This window comes from Nerophis ophidion, linkage group LG02, assembly GCF_033978795.1.
Source record: "Nerophis ophidion isolate RoL-2023_Sa linkage group LG02, RoL_Noph_v1.0, whole genome shotgun sequence".
Taxonomy (NCBI): domain Eukaryota; kingdom Metazoa; phylum Chordata; class Actinopteri; order Syngnathiformes; family Syngnathidae; genus Nerophis; species Nerophis ophidion.
This window is the reverse complement of record NC_084612.1, coordinates 52,364,696-52,388,516: the sequence shown is the minus strand read 5'-3', so window position 1 is coordinate 52,388,516 and position 23,821 is coordinate 52,364,696. Positions and strand designations below refer to the sequence as shown.

Sequence of the window (23,821 nt, the reverse complement as noted above, 5' to 3'; positions counted from 1 at the left end):
TGCCTTATTTTTTATTTTATTTTAATGTATTATTATTTAATATATAATATTGTTTTAGTTGCTTAAGAGATATTCCTGGCTCTGAATTTGCTCATTGCTATTTTTTTGTTTTTGTGCATTATTTGTTGCCGTAATCATTTAACGAACAGGTTACTCATCAGTTACTCAGTACTTGAGTAGTTTTTTCACAACATACTTTTTATTTTTACTCAAGTAAATATTTGGGTGACTACTCCTTACTTTTACTTGAATAATAAATCTCTAAAGTAACAGTACTCTTACTTGAGTACAATTTCTGGCTACTCTACCCACCTCTGACTAAATCACAGACAAAAAGAGTAACTTGTGTGGTTCCACAAGCCTTGTTATTGGGACCTAAGTTATTTATACTTAATTTAAATTATATTTGTTCAGTATCTATAAGTTAAAATGTATTACGTTTGCAGATGATACAAATGTATATTGTTCAGGAGAAGACTTGAAACCGCATATTGAATATATAAAGGGAAAAATATCCAAATCCATTGCTATTCTGTATAATGTAAGACACATGCTGAATAAGAAATGTCTGCATATGTTATATTATTCTTTTATTTTTCCATATTTAACATATTGTTTTTGGGGAAATGTTTATGGAACATATAAATACTTATACCCAATACTTAAACTTAAAAACAAATCATTAGAATAATACACAAAGCGTGCTACAATGAACATACCAATCCATTATTTATAAGTTCCAATGTGCTAAAATGTTCAGATATTCTGTGGTTTTTTTTCAAACAATGGAAATTATGTTTCGAGTAAAGAACAACAGCCTTCCAGCTTGTAGTTTTAGCTTATTGACATTAAGAGGAGAAAACTATAATTTACGGGGATATTGATTTCTGAAATAAAGTAAGAACAACTATAAAATACAAATGTATTTCAGCTTTAGGAGTTAAATGTTCTCAATCAAACAACCAACAAAACAAACAAACAAACAAACTTGCAACGAACCACCACCAACAACATACGCTCACGCACGAATACCATTTACGAATACCTTCGTGTGTCACTTTTTAATCTTTTTTCAACATGCTTTTTCCTTTACAAACCACATCCTGTATCCATCTTTTCCTTACACTTCACACAATGTTTCTATTCTCCTCTCCTAGAAACCATTCACGTAAGGTTATAACCATCCATTCTCTTCCCTTCAAACCTCTCCTGCTCTCTCTCTCTCTCTCTCTCTCTCTCTCTCTCTCTCTCTCTCTCTCTCTCTCTCTCTCTCTCTCTCTCTCTCTCTCTCTCTCTCTCTCTCTCTCTCTCTCTCTAAAAACTTACATGTAATACATCCATTTTTCTGTTTATCTCCTTAAAAACACATCAACCCAAAATAAATTAGTCTTATAAAATACAACAGGGTCAACAACAATCCAAAACCATGTAATGTCATGTGTCTTTCTTTATCTCTTAACAGTTATTATTCCTTCATAATCTGATGCTATTGCCAATCCAAACACAGTTCATGATGTCTCGTCCCTGGACAGGCTGCTTTTCATTTAGTTTTGTTCTCTACATGCTTCAGTGTTCACACTCACATTCACACACTAGGGCCAATTTAGTGTTGCCAATCAACCTATCCCCAGGTGCATGTCTTTGGAAGTGGGAGGAAGCCGGAGTACCCGGAGGGAACCCACGCATTTACGGGGAGAACATGCAAACTCCACACAGAAAGATCCCGAGCCTGGATTTGAACCCGGGACTGCAGGACCTTCGTATTGTGAGGCAGACGCACTAACCCCTCTCCCACCGTGAAGCCCTGTGTTGGCCCTGCGATGAGGTGGCGACTTGTCCAGGGTGTACCCTGCCTTCCGCCCGACTGTAGCTGAGATAGGCGCCAGCGCCCCCCGCGACCCCAAAAAGGGAATTAGCGGTAGAAAATGGAAAAATGCTTCAGTGTCACATAGAAATTTGCTTTCTTTGTTATTTATTTCAATTATTACTTGTTGTTTGCTTTCTGTCTGTTTACTTAAAGGGGAACATTATCACAATTTTAGAAGGGTTAAAACCAATAAAAATCAGTTCCCAGTGGCTTATTTTATTTTTCAAAGTTTTTTTCAAAATTTTACCCATCACGGAATATCCCGAAAAAAGGCTTTAAAGTGCCTGATTTTCGCTATCTGTAAATCCACCGTCCATTTTCCTGTGACGTCACATAGTGACACCAATACAAACAAACATGGCGGATAGCACAGCAAGATATATCGACATTAGCTCGGATTCAGACTCGGATTTCAGCGGCTTAAACGATTCAACAGATTACGCATGTATTGAATCGGGTGGTTGGAATGTGGAGGCAGATAGCGAAAACGACATTGAAGAAGAAACTGAAGCTATTGAGCGAATAGCTATTGAAGCTATTCGGTGATTGCCTTCTAACCAACGATTGCATCTTTTGACCAGACCACTGGAGCAACTTAAATCTGTCGATTTGTAAGTGTTTGTTTGCCATTAAATGTGGGTGGAGGGAAAGGCTGGATGCAAATATAGCTACAAATGTACATACAGCTGGCCTAAATAGCATGTTAGCATCGATTAGCTGGCAGTCATGCCGCGACCAAATATGTCTGATTAGCACATAAGTCAATAACATCAACAAAACTCACCTTTGTGATTTCGTTGACTTTATCTTTGGAAATGTATCTCTGCCTTGAGTGTCGCAGGATATCCTTACATCTCTGTGCCATGTCTGTCGTAGCATCGCCGGTAAAATGTGCAGACCAAACGAGGGACTTTTGCATCTTTTGACACTGGTGCAACTTAAATCCGTCGATTGGTATGTGTTTGTTTGGCATTAAATGTGGGTGGAGAGAAAGGCTCGATGCAAATATAGCTACAAAGGAGGCATAACGATGCAATATGTACATACAGTTACCCAATATAGCATGTTAGCATCGATTAGCATGCCGTGCTAATCGATGCACACTCCACGTAAATCAACTTGAATCAGTCCCTGATCGTGTTGGTACACCCTCCGACAACACACCGACGAGGCATGATGTCTCCAAGGTACGGAAAACAGTCGAAAAAACGGAAAATAACAGAGCTAATTTGACTTGTGTGTGTAATGTGTTTGAGAAAATGGTGGATTGCTTCCCATTGTGACGTCACGGGTGAAAGGTCATCGCTCCGACAGCGAACAATTGAAAGGCGTTTAGATCGCCGAATTCCCCCTTTTAGAGTTCGGAAATCGGTTAAAAAAAACATATGGTGTTTTTTCTGCAACATCAAGGTTGCAATCCAAACACGCTAACATAGGTCTGGTGATAATGTTGCCCTTTAAATTCTCATAACTTAGTATGTCCTCTGATAAGAATTTTTTTAACGCTGCTCTACCTTTTGTTATGACTGGAGCGCTGAGTGTGGCGACTTTTGTTTGTACTTCTTCCTCACCTCCTTTATGAATGCGTTTAGGGTTTTTTTCATTTTTTTTTCATTTGCCTTTTAATTGTTTATCAAAACTCCCATCTCTCTACACTAGCTTGTGTCAAATGTCCTGTCCACCGGCCAGGGTGACAGCTTAGTTCCATTTGTTCCATTTCTGTGAATATCTTTTATTTCATCGGATAACTGTGGTTTCAGTTTACTGAAGCCCCAAATGCTGACCAAACCTGTGACTCAAACTCCATGATTCACACAGGTGTGACTATAAACGTTGACAATAAATGATTAATACCAGTTACATGGATAAAAGTTAAAAATGCTTTAGAATTTTGTTTTATTGTGATTATTCTTAAAATAATTAAAATGTCAATACATTTAAATAATCAATTTACCTTTATCAAATTTAAATTCAAGTTTATTGAATATACTTATTTAACTTTATTTAATGTATTTGCTATATAAATATTTATTCAATGATTGATATTCAAATGTTTATTTATTCATATATCTTTTATTTCACTTATTATCTTCAGACTGAGAAAATTGTCCACTCACATTTTGTAATGCCAAGCTAATTGCTAACCTAGCCTTACTAGGCCTCAGTAAGCTAATTTTTGCTAACCTAGCTCAATGCTACACTAATCCTATGCTAATCAATGTACTTATCTGTACAGTAATCTATTTATTTATATCTGGACCTTATTGCTTGTTTTTTATCCTGCACTACCAAGAGCTAATGCAACAAAATTTCCTTCTTATTTGTACTGTAAAGTTCAAATTTGAATGACAATAAAAAGGAAGTTGAAGTCGATCTAATTTATGCTAAGCTGTGTGTGCTATGCTATCAGTGACACACCTCTCCGGCCCACATCTAACGTGCCGCACGTCACACAGCCACGTCACACAGCCACGTCACACGCCCTCGTTACCAAGACACATCCATCCATCCATCCATCTTCTTCCGCTTATCCGAGGTCGGGTCGCGAGGGCAGCAGCCTAAGTAGCAAAGCCCATACTTTCCTCTCCCCAGCCACTTCGTCCAGCTCTTCCCGGGGGATCCCGAGGCATTCCCAGGCCCGCCAGGAGACATAGTCTTCCCAACGTGTCCTGGGTCTACCCCGTGGCCTCCTACCGGTTGGACGTGCCCTAAACACCTCCCTAGGGAGGCGTTCGGGTGGCATCCTGACCAGATGCCCGAGCCACCTCATCTGGCTCCTCTCGATGTGGAGGATCAGCGGCTTTACTTTGAGCTCCTCTCGGATGGCAGAGCTTCTCACCCTATCTCTAAGGGAGAGCCCCGCCACCCGGCGGAGGAAACTAATTTCGGCCGCTTGTACCCGTGATCTTATCCTTTCGGTCATGACCCAAAGCTTATGACCATAGGTGAGGATGGGAACGTAGATCGACATCATGCCTCGTCGGTGTGTTGCCTTCTGGCTCAGCTCCTTCTTCACCACAACGGATCGGTACAACGTCCGCATTACTGAAGACGCCGCACTGATCCGCCTGTTGACCCCACAATCCACTTCTCCCCCACTCGGGAACAAGACTCCTCATACTCTCTGAGCACTCCCTACAGGACGTCCCAAGGGACACGGTCGAATGCCTTCTCGGAGTCCAGAAATCACATGTAGACTGGTTGGGCAAACTCCCATGCACCCTCAAGACCCCTGCCTAGAGTATAGAGCTGGTCCACAGTTCCACGACCAGGAAGAAAACCACACTGTTCCTCCTGAATCCGAGGTTTGACTATCCGGCGTAGACTCCTCTCCAGTACACCTGAATAAACCTTACCGGGAAGGCTGAGGAGTGTGATCCAACGGTCCCCCTTCTTAACGAGAGGGACCACCACCCCGGTCTGCCAATCCAGAGGTACCGCCCCCGATGTCCACGCGATGCTGCAGAGTAGCCAAAGTGCTGTACAATGGACAGGTTAAAAGATAATACGAAGACCGAGCAAACAACACAACACAGACAGAACATGATAAAAAATAAATAAATAAAACATAAAAACAGGTTCACAGCAGGTGTATAATGGGGCGCCATTGCAGGATGGATATCACTTAGTGTTAAAAGCCAAGGAATAAAAGTATGTTTTTAAGAGAGATTTAAAAACAGGAAGAGAGGAGGCTTGTCTAACACTTAGAGGTAGGTCGTTCCGGAGCTTGGGAGCAGCAGCAGGAAAGTTCTGTCACTTCTAAGCTTCAGCCTTGTGTCAGGGACCGCCAGTAGCAACTGATTGCCTGATCTTAGGGATCGAGTGGTGCAGTAAGGCTGAAGGAGGTCGGAGAGATATGTTGGCGCGAGGCTGTGTAGACATTTAAAAACAAATGGAAGGAGTTTAAAATTGATTCGATAACGCACAGGGAGCCAGTGAAGGGACGCTAATATAGGGGTGATGTGATCACGTCTGCGGGTCTGTGTTAGCAGACGAGGGAGGGAGGCGAGGGAGGCCTGGCTAATGCCGACAAACAGGGCATTGCAGTAGTCTAAACGATTCGAGATAAAGGTGTGAATTAATTTCTCAAACTCATGTCCTGACAGAAGCGGTTTCACTTTCGCTATTTGGCGTAGTTGATAAAAGCTTTTTTGAACGACGCTGCTGATTTGTTTTTCGAATTTAAAATCTGAGTCGAACATCCGCAGTCGAAGTCAGCAGAACACCATCCGCACCATACACGGTGTTGACAAGGCACGCTTCTCCTTCTTGAGGCGGCGTATGGTGGTCCAGAATCGCTTCGAAGCTGTCCGGAAGTCGTTTTCCATGGCTTCCCCAAACTCCTCCCATGTCCGAGTTTTTGCCTCCGCGACCATTAAAGCTGCCCACCGCTTGGCCCGTCAGTACCCGTCCACTGCCTCCGCAGTCCTATGAGCCAAAAGAACCCGATAGGACTCCTTCTTCAGCTTGACGGCATCCCTCACTGCTGGTGTCCACCAACGGGTTCTGGGATTACCGCCACGACAGGCATCAACAACCTTGCGGCCACAGCTACAATCAGCCGCCTCGACAATAGAGGTGCAGAACATGGTCCACTCGGACTCAATGTCCCGCACCTACCTCGTGACATGTTCAAAGTTCTTCCGGACGTTCCCAGCAGACCCTCACAATGCGCTCGGGTTTGCCGGGTCTGTCCGGCATCCTCCCCCACCATCGCAGCCAACTCACTACCCGGTGGTGATCGGTAGAAAGCTCCGCCCCTCTCTTCACCCGAGTGTCCAAAACATGAGGCCGCAAATCCGATGACACAACTACAAAGTCGATCATGGAACTGCGGCCTAGGGTGTCCTGGTGCCAAGTGCACATATGGACACGCTTATGTTTGAACATGGTGTTTGTTATTGACAATCCGTGACGAGCACAAAAGTCCAATAACAAAACACCACTTGGGTTTAGATCTAGGCGGCCATTCTTCCCAATCACGCTTCTCCAGGTTTCACTGTCGTTGCCAACATGAGCGTTGAAGTCCCCCAGTAGGAAAAAGGAATCACCCAGGGGAGCACTTTCCAGCACTCCCTCGAGTGTACCCAAAAAGGGTGGGTACTCTGAACTGCTGTTTGGTGCGTAAGCACAAACAACAGTCAGGACCCGTCCCCCCACCCGAAGGCGGAGGGAAGCTACCCTCTCGTCCACTGGGTTGAACTACAACGTGCAGGCTTTGTGCCGGGGGGAAACGAGAATTGCCACCCCAGCCCGTCGCCTATCGCTGCCGGCAATGCCAGAGTGAAAGAGAGTCCAGTCCCTCTCGAGAGAAGTGGTTCCAGAGCCCTTGCTGTGCGTCGAGGTGAGTCCGACTATATCCAGCCGGAACTTCTCTACCTTGCGCACTAGCTCAGGCTCCTTCCCCCCCAGTGAGGTGATGTTCAACGTCCCAAGAGCTAGCTTATGTAGCCGAGGATCGGACCGCCAAGTGCCCTGCCTTCGGCTGTCGCCCAGCTCACAATATACCCGACCTCTATGGACCCTCCTATGAGCGGTGAGCCCATTGGAGGGATGACCCACGTTGCCTCTTCGGGATATACCCGGCCGGGCCCCATGGGGACAGGCCCGGCCACCAGGCGCTCGCCATTGTGCCCCAACTCCGGGCCTGGCTCCAGAGCGGGGCCCCGGTGTCCCGCGTCCGGGCGAGGAAAATCTGAGTCCCTTATGTTGTAATTCCATAGAAATCTTGGAGTCTTTGACACATCTCATATCTCAAATGTCTCCAAACAGAGCCTCATCTCTATTTCATTTCCACCGTGTGTTATTTTGAACTTTGAACTTGCAAACAACAAATATCTCTCACAACACCTCTTTTTATTACTGCGTCACACGCGCACAACAAAAACAAAAATTTAAAAAAGAGAGAGAGCCTTTTTCTGTAATCAAAATCTCAGATTTTTCTTACAAAACTATAATATCACACAGTCACAATCACACCCACACAGTTACCGGGCATAATCACCAACAAAGTTAAAAACAACCTCAACAGTCAACTATTTTTCTCACCAAGAAGCACAGCTGTATTATATCAAACCTTAATAATGATAAACAACATTCATCATTCACTCTGAGCTGAACAAAATGGCTCGGGAGAGGGAAGTCTGGGCTTCCCTGCTTAGGCTGCTGCCCCTGCGACCCGACCTCGGATAAGCGGAAGAATATAAATAGATGGATGGATCATTCACTCATATGATTTCTGAACATAAACTTTGTCTATCTTCTCATAAACACACACATTTTGGACAATTTCCCAGCTTTTACAGATTAGCAGGGATGTGAGAAAGATAGTGTGAAGGGGGGAGTCTGGGAGTAATGATTACCTTTCAAGCGAGGGAAGTAAAACAGATCAGGCCCACAGGTGCATACACAATTGTTATTAAAATACGCATATATATATATAAATGTACCAACAAAAACTGAATCACTCCACATCCGACACACTTCTCCCACATTAACAAATTACAACCCACCCCATGTCCAGACAAATATAAACAATTCTGCATGTGTGCTTTTTGTGGAATGGCCGTCTCTTCTGAATGCAGCCATTCTGCTCATAATGTGGTGATGATCCCGTCAAGCGCAGCAAACTCTACGTTACCTCCCTGACCAACACGGTACCCAGCTTAAAGCTCCATAGAATCACTGGTCATCACCTGCCGACTTTACAGCATCATTTTTGGTCAGTTCCAAACAGTTTCACCAAAGCTCTACTGTATGGAGCCCGATCTCTATCTGTCTAACTGCAGCACACTTGATCAGAACGTTGTGACAAAATATCATCTCAGTCTCTCTTCTATCGGAGTCACTGAAAAGGTCACTAAAAATGAGGCTTTTCTACCGATGCAGCTCCACAAAGACAGATGTGTCGCACATTCACAAATGTAACAATTTTTTTTAGAGTCAAATGTACCGCCAGCTAGTTAAAAATGCCTTTACTTTAGCTGTAACCAGACTGTGCTAAACTGGCGTACTTGCAGAAGAAGACCCCCTCTGCCGACAACCCCAGAGGGGGGAGAGGTTAAAAAAATGTATTTGCCTCTAATCGTTTGTGCAAAACACTCCTGAACCACCACAATTCGATTAACAGTTCCCCTTATTGTTAAAACAAGAAATCACAAGTTTTTAAACAAACACACAGACAATATAATTACATATAAAACAACCCAATCCAACCATAATATACCCCATTCCAGGTTGTTTTTGGAGAACCTGCTAGACCTAGCTTTTATCAAAAACAGGTTCAGCAATTAGTCTTACCAGTCCCGATCATCTCCAGACAGAAAACTTTTACACATTAGGCATAAGTGCTTACCTTTAGATGCGCGCGTGCAAACCTCTGTCTGCCTGAGAGAGAGACCGGGAGCGGATGTCGACCGGGAGCGGGTGTTGACCGGGAGTGGATGTCGACCTGAAGCGTTCTAGACCAGTGGTCCCCAACCTTTTTGTATCCGCGGACCGGTCAACGCTTAATAATTTGTACCGCGGCCGGGGGGGAGAGTTGGGGGCGTGGGATCTTTTTTTTTTTTTCTTTGTCATGAAAAAGGGACATTTTTGTCATGAAAAATGAAGGTTTTTGTGGTTGGTGCACTAATTGTAAGTGTATATTGTGTTTTTTATGTTATTTTTTTTTTAATTTTTTTTTTTTTAATTAATAAAAAAATTCTTCTGCGGCCCGGTACTGGGCCGCGGCCCGGTGGTAGGGGACCACTGTTCTAGACCATCCAGTTCGTGATGCCAATTTTATGTGGTGGATGGTCCGAATCTTAAACAGCAACAAAAGTGAATTTAGTACAAATGTTTTATTTACCCGTAATCAAAAAGTACAAAGTTGGATTGAATTGTCCATGCAAACAGACAATGTCCTCCGGTGGAGTTGGATGACTCGAGAATCATGCGAATCACACATAGGCCTTCCCTCATGTGTCAAGGTCCCGTTGTTTTGGACCTGTTTGTTCTGCAACATCCTAGAATCACTTAGTCATAATAAACAATCAAAACAATTTGTAGAATGGTCAGACCGATCATATATTCAACTCTCAACCATATATGATCATTTAATGGTTCAGAATAGAAAAAAGAGAAACGAGCAGACATTTTTAAGGCTTTTTGACAGACTTTCTTTTCGGACTTCGACAGACACCAAATATGGTTCAAAAGGTCAGAAATTCCACTACACTTGCACGTTGGCGTTCAAGCCAGTGGACGAGAAGGTAGCTTCCCTCCACCTTCAGGTGGGGGGACAAGTCCTGACTGTTTGTGTTTATGCACTAAACAGCTGCTCAGAGTACCTACACTTTTTGGATACACTCGAGGGAGTACTGTAGAGTGCTCCCCCAGGTGATTCCCTCATTCTACCTGGGGACTTCAACGCTCATATTGGCAACGACAATGAAACCTGGAGAGGCGTGTTTGGGAAGAATGGCCGCCCAGATCTGAACCCGAGTGGTGTTTTGTTATTGGACTTTTGTGCTAGTCACAGATTGTCCATAACGAAGACTATGTTCAAACATAAGGGTGTCCATATGTGCCAAGTGACACCCAAGGCCGCGGTTCCATAATGGACTTTATAGTTGCGTCATCGGATTTTCAATCTCTTGTTTTGGACACTCAGGTCAAGAGAGGGGCGGAGCTTTCTACCGATCACCACCTGGTGGTGAGTTGGCTGCGATGGTGGGGGAAGATGCCAAACAGACCTGGCAGGCCCAAACAGATTGTGAGGGTCTACTGGGAACGTCTAGCAGAGTCTTCTGTCAGAGAGAGTTTCAATTCCCACCTCCGAAAGAACTTTGAACATGTCACGAGGTAGGCGCCGGACATTGAGTCCGAGTGGACCATGTTTCGTATGTCTATTGTCAAGGCGGCCGATTGGAGCTGTGGTCGCATGGTGTTTGGTGCCTGTCGTGGCGGTAATCCTAGAACCTGCCGGTGGACACCAGCGGTGAGGGATGCCGTCAAGCTGAAGAAAGAGTCCTATCAGGTCCTTTTGGCTCATGGTACTCGGGAGGCAGCAGACAGGTACCGACAGGCCAAGTGGTGTGTGGCTTCAGCGTCCACGTATGCAAAAACTCGGACATGGGAGGAGTTCGGGGAAGCCATGGAAAATGACTTCGAAGCGATTCTGGACCATCAGCCGCCGCCTCAGGAATGGGAAGCAGTGCATCGTCTACACCTTGTATGGTAGGGTTGGTGGTCTGCTGACCTCGACTGCGAATGTTGTGGATCGGTGGAGGGAATACTTCGAAGACCTTCTCAATCCCAACAATACATCTTCCTATGAGGAAGCAGTGTCTGGGGAGTCTGTGGTGGGCATTCCTATGTCTGGGGCTGAGGTTGCCGAGGTAGTTAAAAAGCTCCTTGGAGACAAGGTCCGGGGGTGGATGAGATCCACCCAGAGTTCCAGCTCTGGATGCTGTGGGGCTGTCTTGGTTGACAAGACTCTGCAACATTGCGTGGACATCGGGGTCGGTACCTCTGGATTGACAGACCGGGGTGGTGGTTCCTCTCTTTAAGAAGGGGAACCGGAGGGTGTGTTCCAACTATCGTGGGATCACACTTCTCAGCCTTCCCGGTAAGGTCTATTCAGGTGTACCGGAGAAGAGGCTACGCTGGATAGTCAAACCTCAGATTAAGGAGGAACAGTGTGGTTTTCTTCCTGGTCGTGGAACTGTGGACAAGCTCTATACTCTCGGCAAGGTCCTCGAAGTTGCAAGGGAGTTTGCCCAACCAGTCTACATGTGTTTTGTTCACTACTCGCTGTACATATCCTATGAGGTCAAACCTCCACTGATTCAATGTCCATTTCTCTGATGATGCAATTTCAATTTTTGATGACTGAAGTGCTGATATCAACCAAACCTAACCCCCCCCCCCCATACCACCACCACAACCCCCCCCCCCCCCCTGCCCACATCCCAACCCTCGTATATTCTCTGATTATTAACTTGTGTGATGACTGTATTATGCTGATAGTATATACAAACCCCGTTTCCATATGAGTTGGGAAATTGTGTTAGATGTAAATACAAACGGAATACAATGATTTGCAAATCCTTTTCAACCCATATTCAATTGAAAGCACTACAAAGACAAGATATTGGATGTTCAAACTCATAAACTTAATTTTTTTGGCAAATAAGTATTAACTTAGAATATCATGGCTGCAACACGTGACAAAGTAGTTGGGAAAGGGCATGTTCACCACTGTGTTTCATCACCTTTTCTTTTAACAACACTCAATAAAAATTTAGGAACTGAGGAAACTAATTGTTGAAGCTTCAAAGGTGGAATTCTTTCCCATTCTTGTTTTATGTAGAGCTTCACTCGTTCAACAGTCCGGGGTCTCCGCTGTCATATTTTATGCTTCATAATGCGCCACACATTTTCGATGGGATACAGGTCTGGACTGCAGGCAGGCCAGTTTAGTACCTGCACTCTTTTACTACCAAGCCACACTGTTGTAACACGTAGCTTGGCATTGTCTTGCTGAAATAAGCAGGGGCGTCTATGATAACGTTGCTTGGACAGCAACATATGTTGCTCCAAAGCCTGTATGTACCTTTCAGTATTAATGGTGCCTTCACAGATGTGTAAGTTACCCATGCATTGGCCACTAATACGCCCCCATACCATCACACATGCTGGCTTTTCCTCTTTGCGCCTAGAACAATCCGGATCGTTCTATTCCTCTTTGATCCGGAGGACATAACACCCACAGTTTCCCCCAAAATATTGAAATGTGAACTCATCAGACCACAGAACACTTTTCATCAGTCCATCTTAGATGAGCTTAGGCCCAGCAAAGCTGGTGGCGTTTCTGGGTGTCGTTGATAAATGGCTTTCGCTTTGCATAGTAGAGCTTTAACTTGCACTTAAAGGGGAACATTATCACAATTTCTGAAGGGTTAAAACCAATAAAAATCAGTTCACAGTGGCTTATTTTATTTTTCGAAATTTTTCTCAAAATTTTACCCATCACGCAATATCCCGAAAAGCGGCTTCAAAGTGCCTGATTTACACCATCGCTATATCCACCCGTCTATTGTCCTGTGACGTCACTGCGTGAAGCAACCAGAAACAAACATGGCTAATAGCACAGAAAGGTATAGCGTAGTAGCTCGGATTCAGACTCAGATTTCAGCGCCGTAAGCGATTCAACAGATTACGCATGTATTGAAACGGATGGTTGGAGTCTGGAGGCAGGTACCGAAAACGAAATTAAAGAAGAAACAGAAGCTTTTGAGCCATATCACGACAGACAGCGGCACGGGAGAAAGCGCGGACAAATTCGGCAATCGCCCTCTAACCAACAATTGGTATGTCTTTGTTTGGCATTAAATGTGGGTGGAGGGAAAGGCTGAATGCAAATATAGCTACAAATGAGGCATAATGATGCAACATGTACATACAGCTAGCTTAAATAGCATGTTAGCATCGATTAGCTTGCAGTCATGCCGTGACCAAATATGTCTGATTAGCACACTCTACATAAGTCAATAACATCAACAAAACTCACCTTTGTGATTTTGTTGACTTTATCGTTGGAAATGTGTGTGCTTTGAGTGTCGCAGGATATCCACACATTCTTGCCATCTCTGTCGTAGCATAGCTGTCGTCGGTACAGTGTGCAGAACAAACGAGGGACTTTCGCATCTTTTGACCAATGGTGCAACTTGAATCCGTCTCTGTTCATGTTGTTACACCCTCCGACAACACACCGACTAGGCATGATGTCTCCAAGGTACCGGAAAACAGTCGAAAAAACGGAAAATAAAAGAGCTGATTTGACTTGGTGTGTGTAATGTGTTTGAGAAAATGGCGGGTCGCTTCACAATGTGACGTCACGGGTGAAAGGTCATTGCTCCAACAGGCGAACAATTGAAAGGTGTTTAAATCGCCAAATTCACCCTTTCAGAGTTCGGAAATCGGTAGCGACGAACTGTATTTAGTGACAGAGGTTTTCTTAAGTGTTCCTGAGCCCATGTGGTGATATCCTTTAGAGATTGATGTTGGTTTTTGATACAGTGCCGTCTGAGTGATCGAAGGTCACGGTCATTCAATGTTGGTTTCCAGCCATGCCGCGTACGTGGAGTGATTTCTCCAGATTCTCTGAACCTTTTGATGATATTATGGACAAGGGCTGGGTGATTCAGTTGTGATCAAAATTATTCAACCCCCACACAATTTAGGTGTTTTAGCAAGTTGGACATTTATTCCGTATTTTGTTTGTATTCATATCAAATAAAGATGTGTCAAATAGACAAATGCAACTTAAATTGTAACACTGTATTTTACAAAATACCAAAAAAGGACATTTTTCTTAATATCTCATTGACAAAATTATTCAACCCCTTGAAGATCATAACTCTTAAGAACAGAATTTGAATAAGGTCTTTTCAATCAGGTGTTGAAAACACCTGTACATGTGATTAGACCCATAACGAGCAACAATTAAACTGATTGAAAAAGACTGTGACGTTCAGCTTCTTGCAGATGGTCAATGGTGTATTTGCAACATGGTGAAGTCCAGGGAGTGGTCAAAGAAGTCAAGAGAGGAGGTAATGTCTCTTCATAAGAAAGGATATGGATATAAGAAAATAGCAAAGACATTACACATTCCAAGAGACACAGTTGGCAGCATAATTCGCAAGTTTAAAGCTAAAGGCACAGTGGAAACACTACCTGGGTGTGGTAGAAAGAGGATGCTGTGTGCGTACAGTGGTGAAAAACCCCCGGGTAACAGCTGAGGAACTACAACAGAAAATTGCAGAGGGGGGAACGCAGGTTTCGTCCCAGACAATAAGGCGCGCACTACGAGATGAAGGCCTCCATGCCAGAACTCCCAGGCGCACCCCACTTCTGACTACCAGGCACAAGAAATAGATTCCAGTATGCCAAAAATCATCTGGACAAACCCCAAAGGTTTTGGGAAACTGTTCTATGGAGTGATGAGACAAAAGTGGAACTCTTTGGCCCTATGAATCAACGTTATGTCTGGAGGAGAGAAAAAAATGAAGCTTACAAAGAGAATAACACCTTGCCTACTGTTAAGCATGGTGGGGGGTCAATCATGCTCTGGGGCTGTTTCTCTGCCTCAGGTACCGGGAATCTCCAGCGCGTTCAAGGCATTATGAATTCTATTTCCTACCAGGATATATTAGCTGCAAATGTCATGTAGTCAGTGACGAAGTTGAGGCTTGGTTAGATGTTGGACCTTCGAACAGGACAACGATCCCAAGCATACCTCCAAATCAACATCAGAGTGGTTGCCGAAGAAGGGCTGGAAGACTCTGGAGTGGCCTTCACAGTCGCCAGACCTAAATCCTATAGAAAACCTGTGGTGGGACTTGAAGAAGGCAGTTGCAGCACGCAAGCCCAAGAATATGAATGAACTGGAGCCCTTTGCCCAAGAGGAATAGGCTAAAATACCTGTAGATCGTTGAAAGAAGCTTGTGTCCGGTTATGTATCACGTTTGAAGGATGTAATTACTGCCAAAGGGTGTTCTACTAAGTACTAAAGATGCATGTAACTAGGGTGTTGAATAATTTTGTCAACGAGATATTAAGAAAAATGTCCTTTTTTGGTATTTTGTAAAATACAGTGTTACAATTTAAGTTGCATTTGTCTATTTCACACATCTTTATTTGATATGACTATAAACAAAATACGGAATAAATGTCCAACTTGCTAAAACACCAAAATTGTGTGGGGGTTGAATAATTTTGATCACAACTGTATATCGATATACACGATATATCGCGGGTTTGTCTCTGTGCGATATAGAAAATGACTATATCGTAATATTCGGGTATATGTTCTCACGCAGCTGCTTTTAGCTGCGGGCATTACACTACAGCCTCTTCTCACTCTTTCCTGTCTTTCTTTCTCACAGACAAGCAGGCGCACTAAAAAACACACGTCACGGCATACATCACATACAGTACGTATACGACCTCGCTCAGCAGAGAGGTAGCAGACTGGGTAACGTTTGCTGTGATGCTTACGTAGCCGTACGAGTGTTAATACGAGAGAAAGAAAGTGGTAACAAATGAAGGAAGACTTCATTCCGAATAAAGACAGCAGGGGGTCCATCGTCTGGCGGTGGTTCGGCTTCAAGTGGGAATATGTCGAACAGACAACTGTAATTTGTCAAGTGTGGTGCTGAAGTGTTGCTATAAAAAGTAGCATCACTGCTAATATGTAGCATCATTTGAAAAGTCACTCGCTACAGAATGAAGAGAATTACATAAAGTCCGTAGTAACCTACCACATAGTGAAGGACGAACACTATTTGATTTCCTATTATGCAGCTCATTTTTATTTACACTTAAAAGGTCTCTGACAATCTTACATTTTCTGTTTGGAAATAACATGAATGTTTGTGCCGTTGCTTATAACTTTAATAAATACACTTTTGGTCAATTGACTTAGTTGTGATTTCCCTCTCTGCATGAAAGTTTAAAAGTAGCATGTATGAATGCAGTATGAAGAAGAATGTTTTAATGTAGACACATAGAATCATCATACTGCTGTAATTATATGCATCAAGTGTTTATTCAAGGCCAAGGCAAAATATCGTAATATATATTGTATATCGCGATATGGCCTAAAAATATCGAGATATTAAAAAAAGGCCATATCGCCCAGCCCTATTATGGACCGTAGATGTTAAAATCCCTAAATTTCTTGCAATTGCACTTTGAGAAACGTTGTTCTTTAACTGTTTGACTATTTGCTCACACAGTTGTGGACAAAGGGGTATACCTCGCCCCATCCTTTCTTGTGAAAGACTGAGCATTTTTCGGAAACTGTTTTTATACCCAACAATGGCACCCACCTGTTCCCAATTGGCCTCCACCCCTGTGGGATGTTCCAAATAATTGTTTGATGAGCATTCCTCAACTTTATCAGTATTTATTGGCACCTTTCCCAACTTCTTTGTCACGTGTTGCTGGCATCAAATTCTAAAGTTAATGATTATTTCCAAAAAAAAAGTTTATCAGTTTGAGCATCAAATATGTTGTCTTTGTAGCATATTCAAGTGAATATGGGTTGAAAAGGATTTGCAAATCATTGTATTCTGTTTATATTTACATCTAACACAATTTCCCAACTCATATGGAAACGGGGTTTGTATTTGTACCATGAATTGATTTACGTGGACCCCGACTTAAACAAGTAGAATTTTTTTTGGGGTGTTACCATTTAGTGGTCAATTGTACGGAATATGTACTGTACTGTACAATCTACTAATAAAAGTTTCAATCAATCAATCAAACTCGGAGAATGCATTCCACTGTGGGGAGTGCCTAGAGAGTATGGGGTATCGGACTGTCAGATTGTGGCGGTCCGCTCCCTGTATGATCAGTATCAGAGCTTGGTCCGCAATGCCGGCAGTAAGTCAAACCCGTTTCCAGTGAGGGTTGGACTTTGCCAAGGCTGCCTTTTGTCACCGGTTCTGTTCATAACTTTTATGGACAGAATTTCTAGGCGCAGTCAGGGCCTCGAGGGCATCCGGTTTGGTGGATCCAGGATTAGGTCTCTGCTTTTTGCAGATGATGTGGTCCTCATGGCTTCATCTGGCCAGGATCTTCAGCTCTCACTGGATCGGTTCGCAGCCGAGTGTGAAGCGACTGGGATGGAAAATCAGTACCTCCATGTCCGAGTCCATGGTTCTCGTCCGGAAAAGGGAGGAGTTCAAGTACCTCGAAGTCTTGTTTACGAGTCACTGAAGAGTGGATGGTGAGATCGACAAGCGGGTCGGTGCTGCGTCTTCGGTAATGCGGACGCTGTGTCGATCCCTTGTGGTGAAGAAGGAGCCGGAAGGCAAAGCTCTCAATTTACCAGTCGTTCTACGTTCCCATCCTCACCTATGGTCATGAGCTTTGGGTTATGATCAAAAGGACAAGATCCCGGGTAAAGGCGGCCAAAATGAGTTACCTCCACCGGGTGGCGGGGATCTCTCTTAGGGTGAGAAGCTCTGCCATCCCGGGGGAGCTCAAAGTAAAGCCGCTGCTCCTCCACATGGAGAGGAGCCAGATGAGGTGGTTCGGGCATCTGGTCAGGATGCCACCCTAACTACCTCCGGGGAGGCGTTTTGGGCACGTCCGACCGGTAGGAGGCCACAGGGAAGACCCAGGACACGTTGGGAAGACTGTCTCCCAATTGGCCTGGGAACGCCTCGGGATTCCCTGGGAGGAGCTGGACGAAGTGGCTGGGAAGAGGGAAGTCTGGGATTCCCTGCTTAGGCTGCTGCACCTGTGACTCAACCTTTGGATAAGCAAAAGAAGATTGATGGATTGATGTTACATAAAATGAGGTGACATCACATAAAATTACATGTCTGGCCATGTAAATTAAAGCGACATATTACATAAAATTATGGGATTTGGCAGGCCACTTATATGATGTGACAGGCCGCATAAAATGATGCAAGACAACATAAAATGACATAGCAGGCCAAATTAAATCTTGCAGTGTGCCATATTTGGCCCCCGGGCCTTGAGTTCGACATGTGGTTTACACACTCATCCCACAAAGCAAAGATAAAAAGTTTTTTTCAGAAAAGTTGCTGCTACTTTTCAATGTTTTCTTAACCTTTCGTTGTAAAATTCACACCTCAAAACGATTTGCCTTTTTCACACAGATTCTGCTAAGTTTAAAAAATAAAATAAAAAGTTGCATCACAGCCGAAACAGAAAATATGCGATCAAGCAGACTCAATTTGGCGTTTTATGTAGCTGAGGAATTTGGAAAATAGGTGCAGTTTACCCAGAAAAACATCATGAAAACATTTTTGTATGTTGGTTTGCGACTGTTTCCTTCATTTAAGAGTGTGTTGTTATTGTTTATTATGTCAAGAGTAACAACTTGGAGTTAAAGGCCTACTGAAACCCAGTCTGATAGTTTATATATCAATGATGAAATATTAACATTGCAACACATTTTCAGTTTACTAAATTGCAATTTTAAATTTCCCGGGAGTTTCTTGTTGAAAACGTTGTGTAATGATGACGTGCACGTAAGACGTCACGGGCTCTTAGGAATATGAGTGCTGCACACACACACAGCTAAAAGTCGTCTGCTTTAACGGCATAAATATACAGTATTTTGGACATCTGTGTTGCTGAATCTTTTGCAATTTGTTAAATTAATATTGGAGAAGTCACAGTAGAAAGATGGAGTGGGGAAGCTTTAGCCTTTAGCCACACAAACACACGGTGATTCCTTGTTTAAAATTCCTGGAGGTGAAACTTTCCTATGGATCCCTACCGAATGTCAACCAGCAGGTTTCGGTGAGAAAATTGTGGTTAAAAAGTTAGTTCTTACCGGAGAAAAGCTAAGCTTGTGCCGTCCATAGCTGCCGTCGACTCCCCTGAGACACTGCGCGTCAAGACACCCGTGGAGACACCCTTCTGACTATCAGGTACTATTTAACTCACTAAAACACTAGCAACACAATAGAAAGCTAAGGGATTTCCCAGAATTAACCTAGAAAATGTGTCTAAAAATATCGGAACCCGTCCCAATGCAATCAGCTTTTTTTTTTTATTTAACTTTTTTTTTTCTTTTTCTAGTCCGTTGCTATCAATATCCTCAAACACAAATCTTTCATTCTCGCTCAAATTAATGGGGAAATTGTCAGTTTCTCGGTACGAATAGCACTTTTTGTTGGAGGCTCCCATTAAAATAAATGGGAATATGTGAGGAGCCCCCACACGTGTGACGTCATCGTCTGCGACTGCCAGTAGAGGCAGGGCATTTCTCTTGGCACCGAAAGTTGCGAACTTTATCATGGATGTTCTATACTAAATCCTTTCAGCAAAAATATGGCAATATCGCGAAATGATCAAGTATGACACATAGAATGGACCTGCTATCCCCGTTTGAATAAGAAAATCTCATTTCAGTAGGCCTTTAAATTTAATTTTGGACCACTACTCCCATCAGTTTTAACACGTCGCCATCTTTGTAGTCCTTTTGATTGATTGATTGAGACTTGTATTTGTAGATTGCATAGTACAGTACATATTCTGTACAATTGACCACTAAATGGTAACACCCCAATACGTTTTTCACCTTGTTCAAGTTGGGGTACACGTTAATCAATTAATTCCTTAAGAACATAGTAATTGTTATATCCTCGGGTCGGATGCGATAGCAAAACCTTTTTATTTTGATAATTGGACTTAAACTGAAACCCTCCCCCGTTGTTTTTGTTCGTCTTTATGCTTGCCAACAGCCCCGTTTAACCACGCATGCTCCATGTTACCATCCATGCTCCATATTGGCTTCGATGGAAACAACAAAGGAACCTCGCGGCAGCCATGACAGTCGGCGGACGTGCTTGCGCGAGATGCTGTGACGTCACCAACGGCTCGAACGGGGCGGGGCTCGTAAACAGAGGAATCGAAATAAAGGATCGTGCAGAAATTCAAATTGGTGACTATCTCTCTTCTCGCCTCAAAGTCCACGGTAAGTTTGCATTGCGCGCCGAGTGCGTCGTCGTTCGGCTAAGGGGGAGTTTATGCACACGAGCCGGTGAAATAAATGCATTTTTCGCTCTTACTCGACGCCATCATCATCGCTGTGTGTGTGAGTATAGTGTGTGTGTGTTTGTGTGGCACGGTAACCAGTGGACAAAATGGCGAAATTTTCTTGAGTCGGACCACAATGGCACAGAGTGCACTAGACTAACAGTTTCGACTAGCAGCGTCTATTTGGGACTTCCCTCTTTTTTTAGTCCACCCCGGTGCAGTTTCCCGCCCCATGAAACGATGCGGGCCGCAGTGAATGAATGTGGGGTTGTCTGTTCAGGCCGAGGGCCTCGAACCAGCGCTCTTTCCCGGCGTTCTCATGTGTTGCTTTTTTGAATCTTCACCTTCCAGGTCAACCCCCCGCAATGCCGATTCGCCGAGCAACAGCGACTCCGACTTTGGAGAAGCAGTCCTTCTCGGCTACAGCAGAGACAGGTGAGGTCGGTCGAGGACGTCCATTGAGCTGAACCAAGTGCCCGTGAACGCACCAGAGGCTCCTTAGCTTAAACATGGCTGCTGCTTTCGCGGTCTCACAAGTTTGCGCCAAACAAATCCCAGTTTTGCTGTTTGGAATGCTATCTGGCGTCTTAAATTGACATATTTAAACTAGGCGACCAATTTAAATGCAGATAGTCTGGAAGGTTTACCCAAAACTATGCTTTAGTCATTAAATACATGACAACAACTTGAAATACCAAATTTATCAAAGCAACTGATACTATTTTTATAAACACCATGGAAAAAACTTTCCAATAAACCATTGTGATAGGTCAAATATTATTGTCGCTACACATGTTTTTAATTAAAGGATCAGTGGCTTTTTATTCTTGAATTACCCATTAAGAAACAAGTGTAAAACTCTAGGCCCGGGGACCAAATCTGGTCGGCTGCATGATTCAAAGTAATTTTATGTGATATGCGACGTCCAGTGGCATATTACTTAAAATGATGTATCCCTGGCACATATGATGTGGCGGGCCGCTTAAAATGATGCAGGACCACATAAAATGACATAGCAGGCTAATTTAAATCTTGCGATGTGCCATATTTGGCCCCCGGGCCTTGACTTTGGCATGTAGTTTACACACTCATCCCACACAGCAAAGATGGCTGGGGCCTTTTTCCACAAAAGCACCATAAAAAGCTAGCAATTTGAGAGAAGCTGCTGCTACTTTAAAAAAAAATTCTTAACCTTTCGTTGTAATATTCACACCAAAACTTTTTGCCTCTTTCTCACAGGTTCTGTAAAGCTAAAAACTCAAATAAAAAGTCGCATGGCAGCCGAAACAGCAAATATGCAATCAAGCTGACTCAATTTGGCGTTTAATGTAGCTGAGGAATTTGGAAAATTCCTTAATAGTTGCAGTTTACCCAGAAAAACATAATGAAAACATTTTTGTAGTTTGGTTTGCGACTGTTTCCTTTATTTAATAGGGTGTCATTATCATTTATGTCAAGCGTAACAACTTGAAGCTAAATTTGCTTTTGGACCACAACTCCAATGAGCTTTAGACGCTAGTCCCGCAAAAGATGTCGCTACCTTTGTAGTCCTCTTAGAACTTGTTAAATCTTCGGATCTGATGCGATAGCAAAACCTTTTTATTTTGATGATTGGACTGCAAAGTAAAGGTGAATATATTAAAAGCTCTTTCTGATGAAATGCATGTAGTCTTTAAATTATGCAAATTGTGTAACAAGGTTAATGAACATTTATATTCATATTCACTGTTGCATGCGGCCCTCAATAAAAAAAAGTTTGACACACTTGCGTTAAAAACAATAGAGAAATGTGTGACCTATATTTTGCAAAATGAAATTCAAAATAAGTCGAAAAATGCATGAATTAAAAAGTAACCCAAAGAAAATCACTGAATGACATTTTTTTTTTAAATGTATTTTGTTAAATAGCGACATGAGCACACTTGCGGTGTACCGTTGTGAATACAAACTGAATGGTTCAAAAACGTCTTGAGTAGAGCGAATAATTGTCGTTGAATTTTTATACTGTCTGACCGCAGTGGAGTGTTTTTCCTGGATTCTCATGGCGGCGGCCTCAACAGTTTTAGCCAGCACAAAAAGATGTTTTGATGCACAGATTGGCTTCATATTTCAACATTATGAGGACAGCTAAGTATACAAACAAACAAAACTATAAGTAAATATATCAAAACACAACTTCATTTTGTATCATCATCCTGAGATGTAAAATGTTGCGCGTTACTGACACTTTGAGTAACCAGACCTGGGAATTTCCAAGTTGAGGCACTCCTGGGGGATGTGAACAATGTTTAACTTCACAACTTTCAAAATTAGACAACCAAATAAATGCAGCTAGTCTGGAAGTTTGACCGAAACTAAACACTAGTCATGATTTTTGTATTATTACATGACATGGTGTGTTTTCATGCGCACACTAAAAGCAGGAAACATTAAATTTTTTTTGTAAAACATGAACACCATAATTGAATCGACGCACAGGCTTTTTATATTTTTATGGTGACAAATCAAGCAAAAAGCTCCGACTACTGGAATGACGCAAAATCCAAAGATGAAACAAATGCAACAGGAAAATGCTGCAAATGTCATAGAAACGCAAATTCACTGGACAAAAATAACAGACCAGCGCTCATCATCCATGTCGGTGGGTCCCAGAGTGTCAAACGCATCTCCATTGAGGGCCACATCTTAAGTCATGGCTGCCTGTGAGAGTCAATATATATTATTCTAAATGTATAATCACCTTGTAATGTTATTACACAATTGCTTATGCATTGATTTTTTATTTTACATACACATTAATGGATAACCTGCTTTGTAATATGGTATATTAGTCACATAATCAGATAACAAAATTAAAAAAAAAAACAATGTCAAAGTTGTCAGCAAATACATCGAATAAAAAAGATGCAGTACTTTATTTTTTGGGATTTATTTAGTTGTATTTTTATTTATTTTAAATACTTTTACTTTGAAGTACTTAATTGACACATTTTTTGCAGGCTTTTGTGGGGTGTCTAAATTGATGTGGCGGGCCATGTCTGGCCCCCGGGTCTTGCGTTTGACCCCTGTCCTTTTTATAACCTGGGTTTTTGACATTTTCCCGACCAGGGGCCCCTAGACTGAAGTAGACTCGGAGCAGGAACCCCCTACTTGTATATCTTATGTACAATTGTTTTAAATTAACCCAGTCCTATAGGGACCTTGTTTTTGTGCAATAGTAACCTAAGGTGCAAAGGTAAATACAGGTGGTCCTTGTGTTATGCACTAGTTGCGTGCCTAAAAGTTGAGTTTTTGTGTGAATTGAATCTTATTCCTAAAATATACAAATCTTGCAGTAGGGCTGGGCGATATGGCCTTTTTTAATATCTCGATATTTTT

The 23,821-nt window shown here is 42.9% G+C and overlaps 1 protein-coding gene across 2 annotated transcripts in view; it reads left to right on the top strand.

Annotated features, from left to right (window-relative positions):
- Window positions 1-20,218: 20,218 nt before the first annotated feature.
- Window positions 20,219-23,821, top strand: part of hp1bp3 (heterochromatin protein 1, binding protein 3) — a 49,993-nt gene continuing 46,390 nt past the window's right edge. For both annotated transcript variants that reach the window (XM_061886262.1, XM_061886256.1), the window contains exons 1-2: window positions 20,219-20,381; window positions 20,795-20,878. In XM_061886262.1, the coding sequence (XP_061742246.1) occupies window positions 20,234-20,381; window positions 20,795-20,878 (232 nt within the window). In that variant the 5' untranslated portion in view covers window positions 20,219-20,233. The remainder of the gene's footprint in view (window positions 20,382-20,794; window positions 20,879-23,821) is intronic.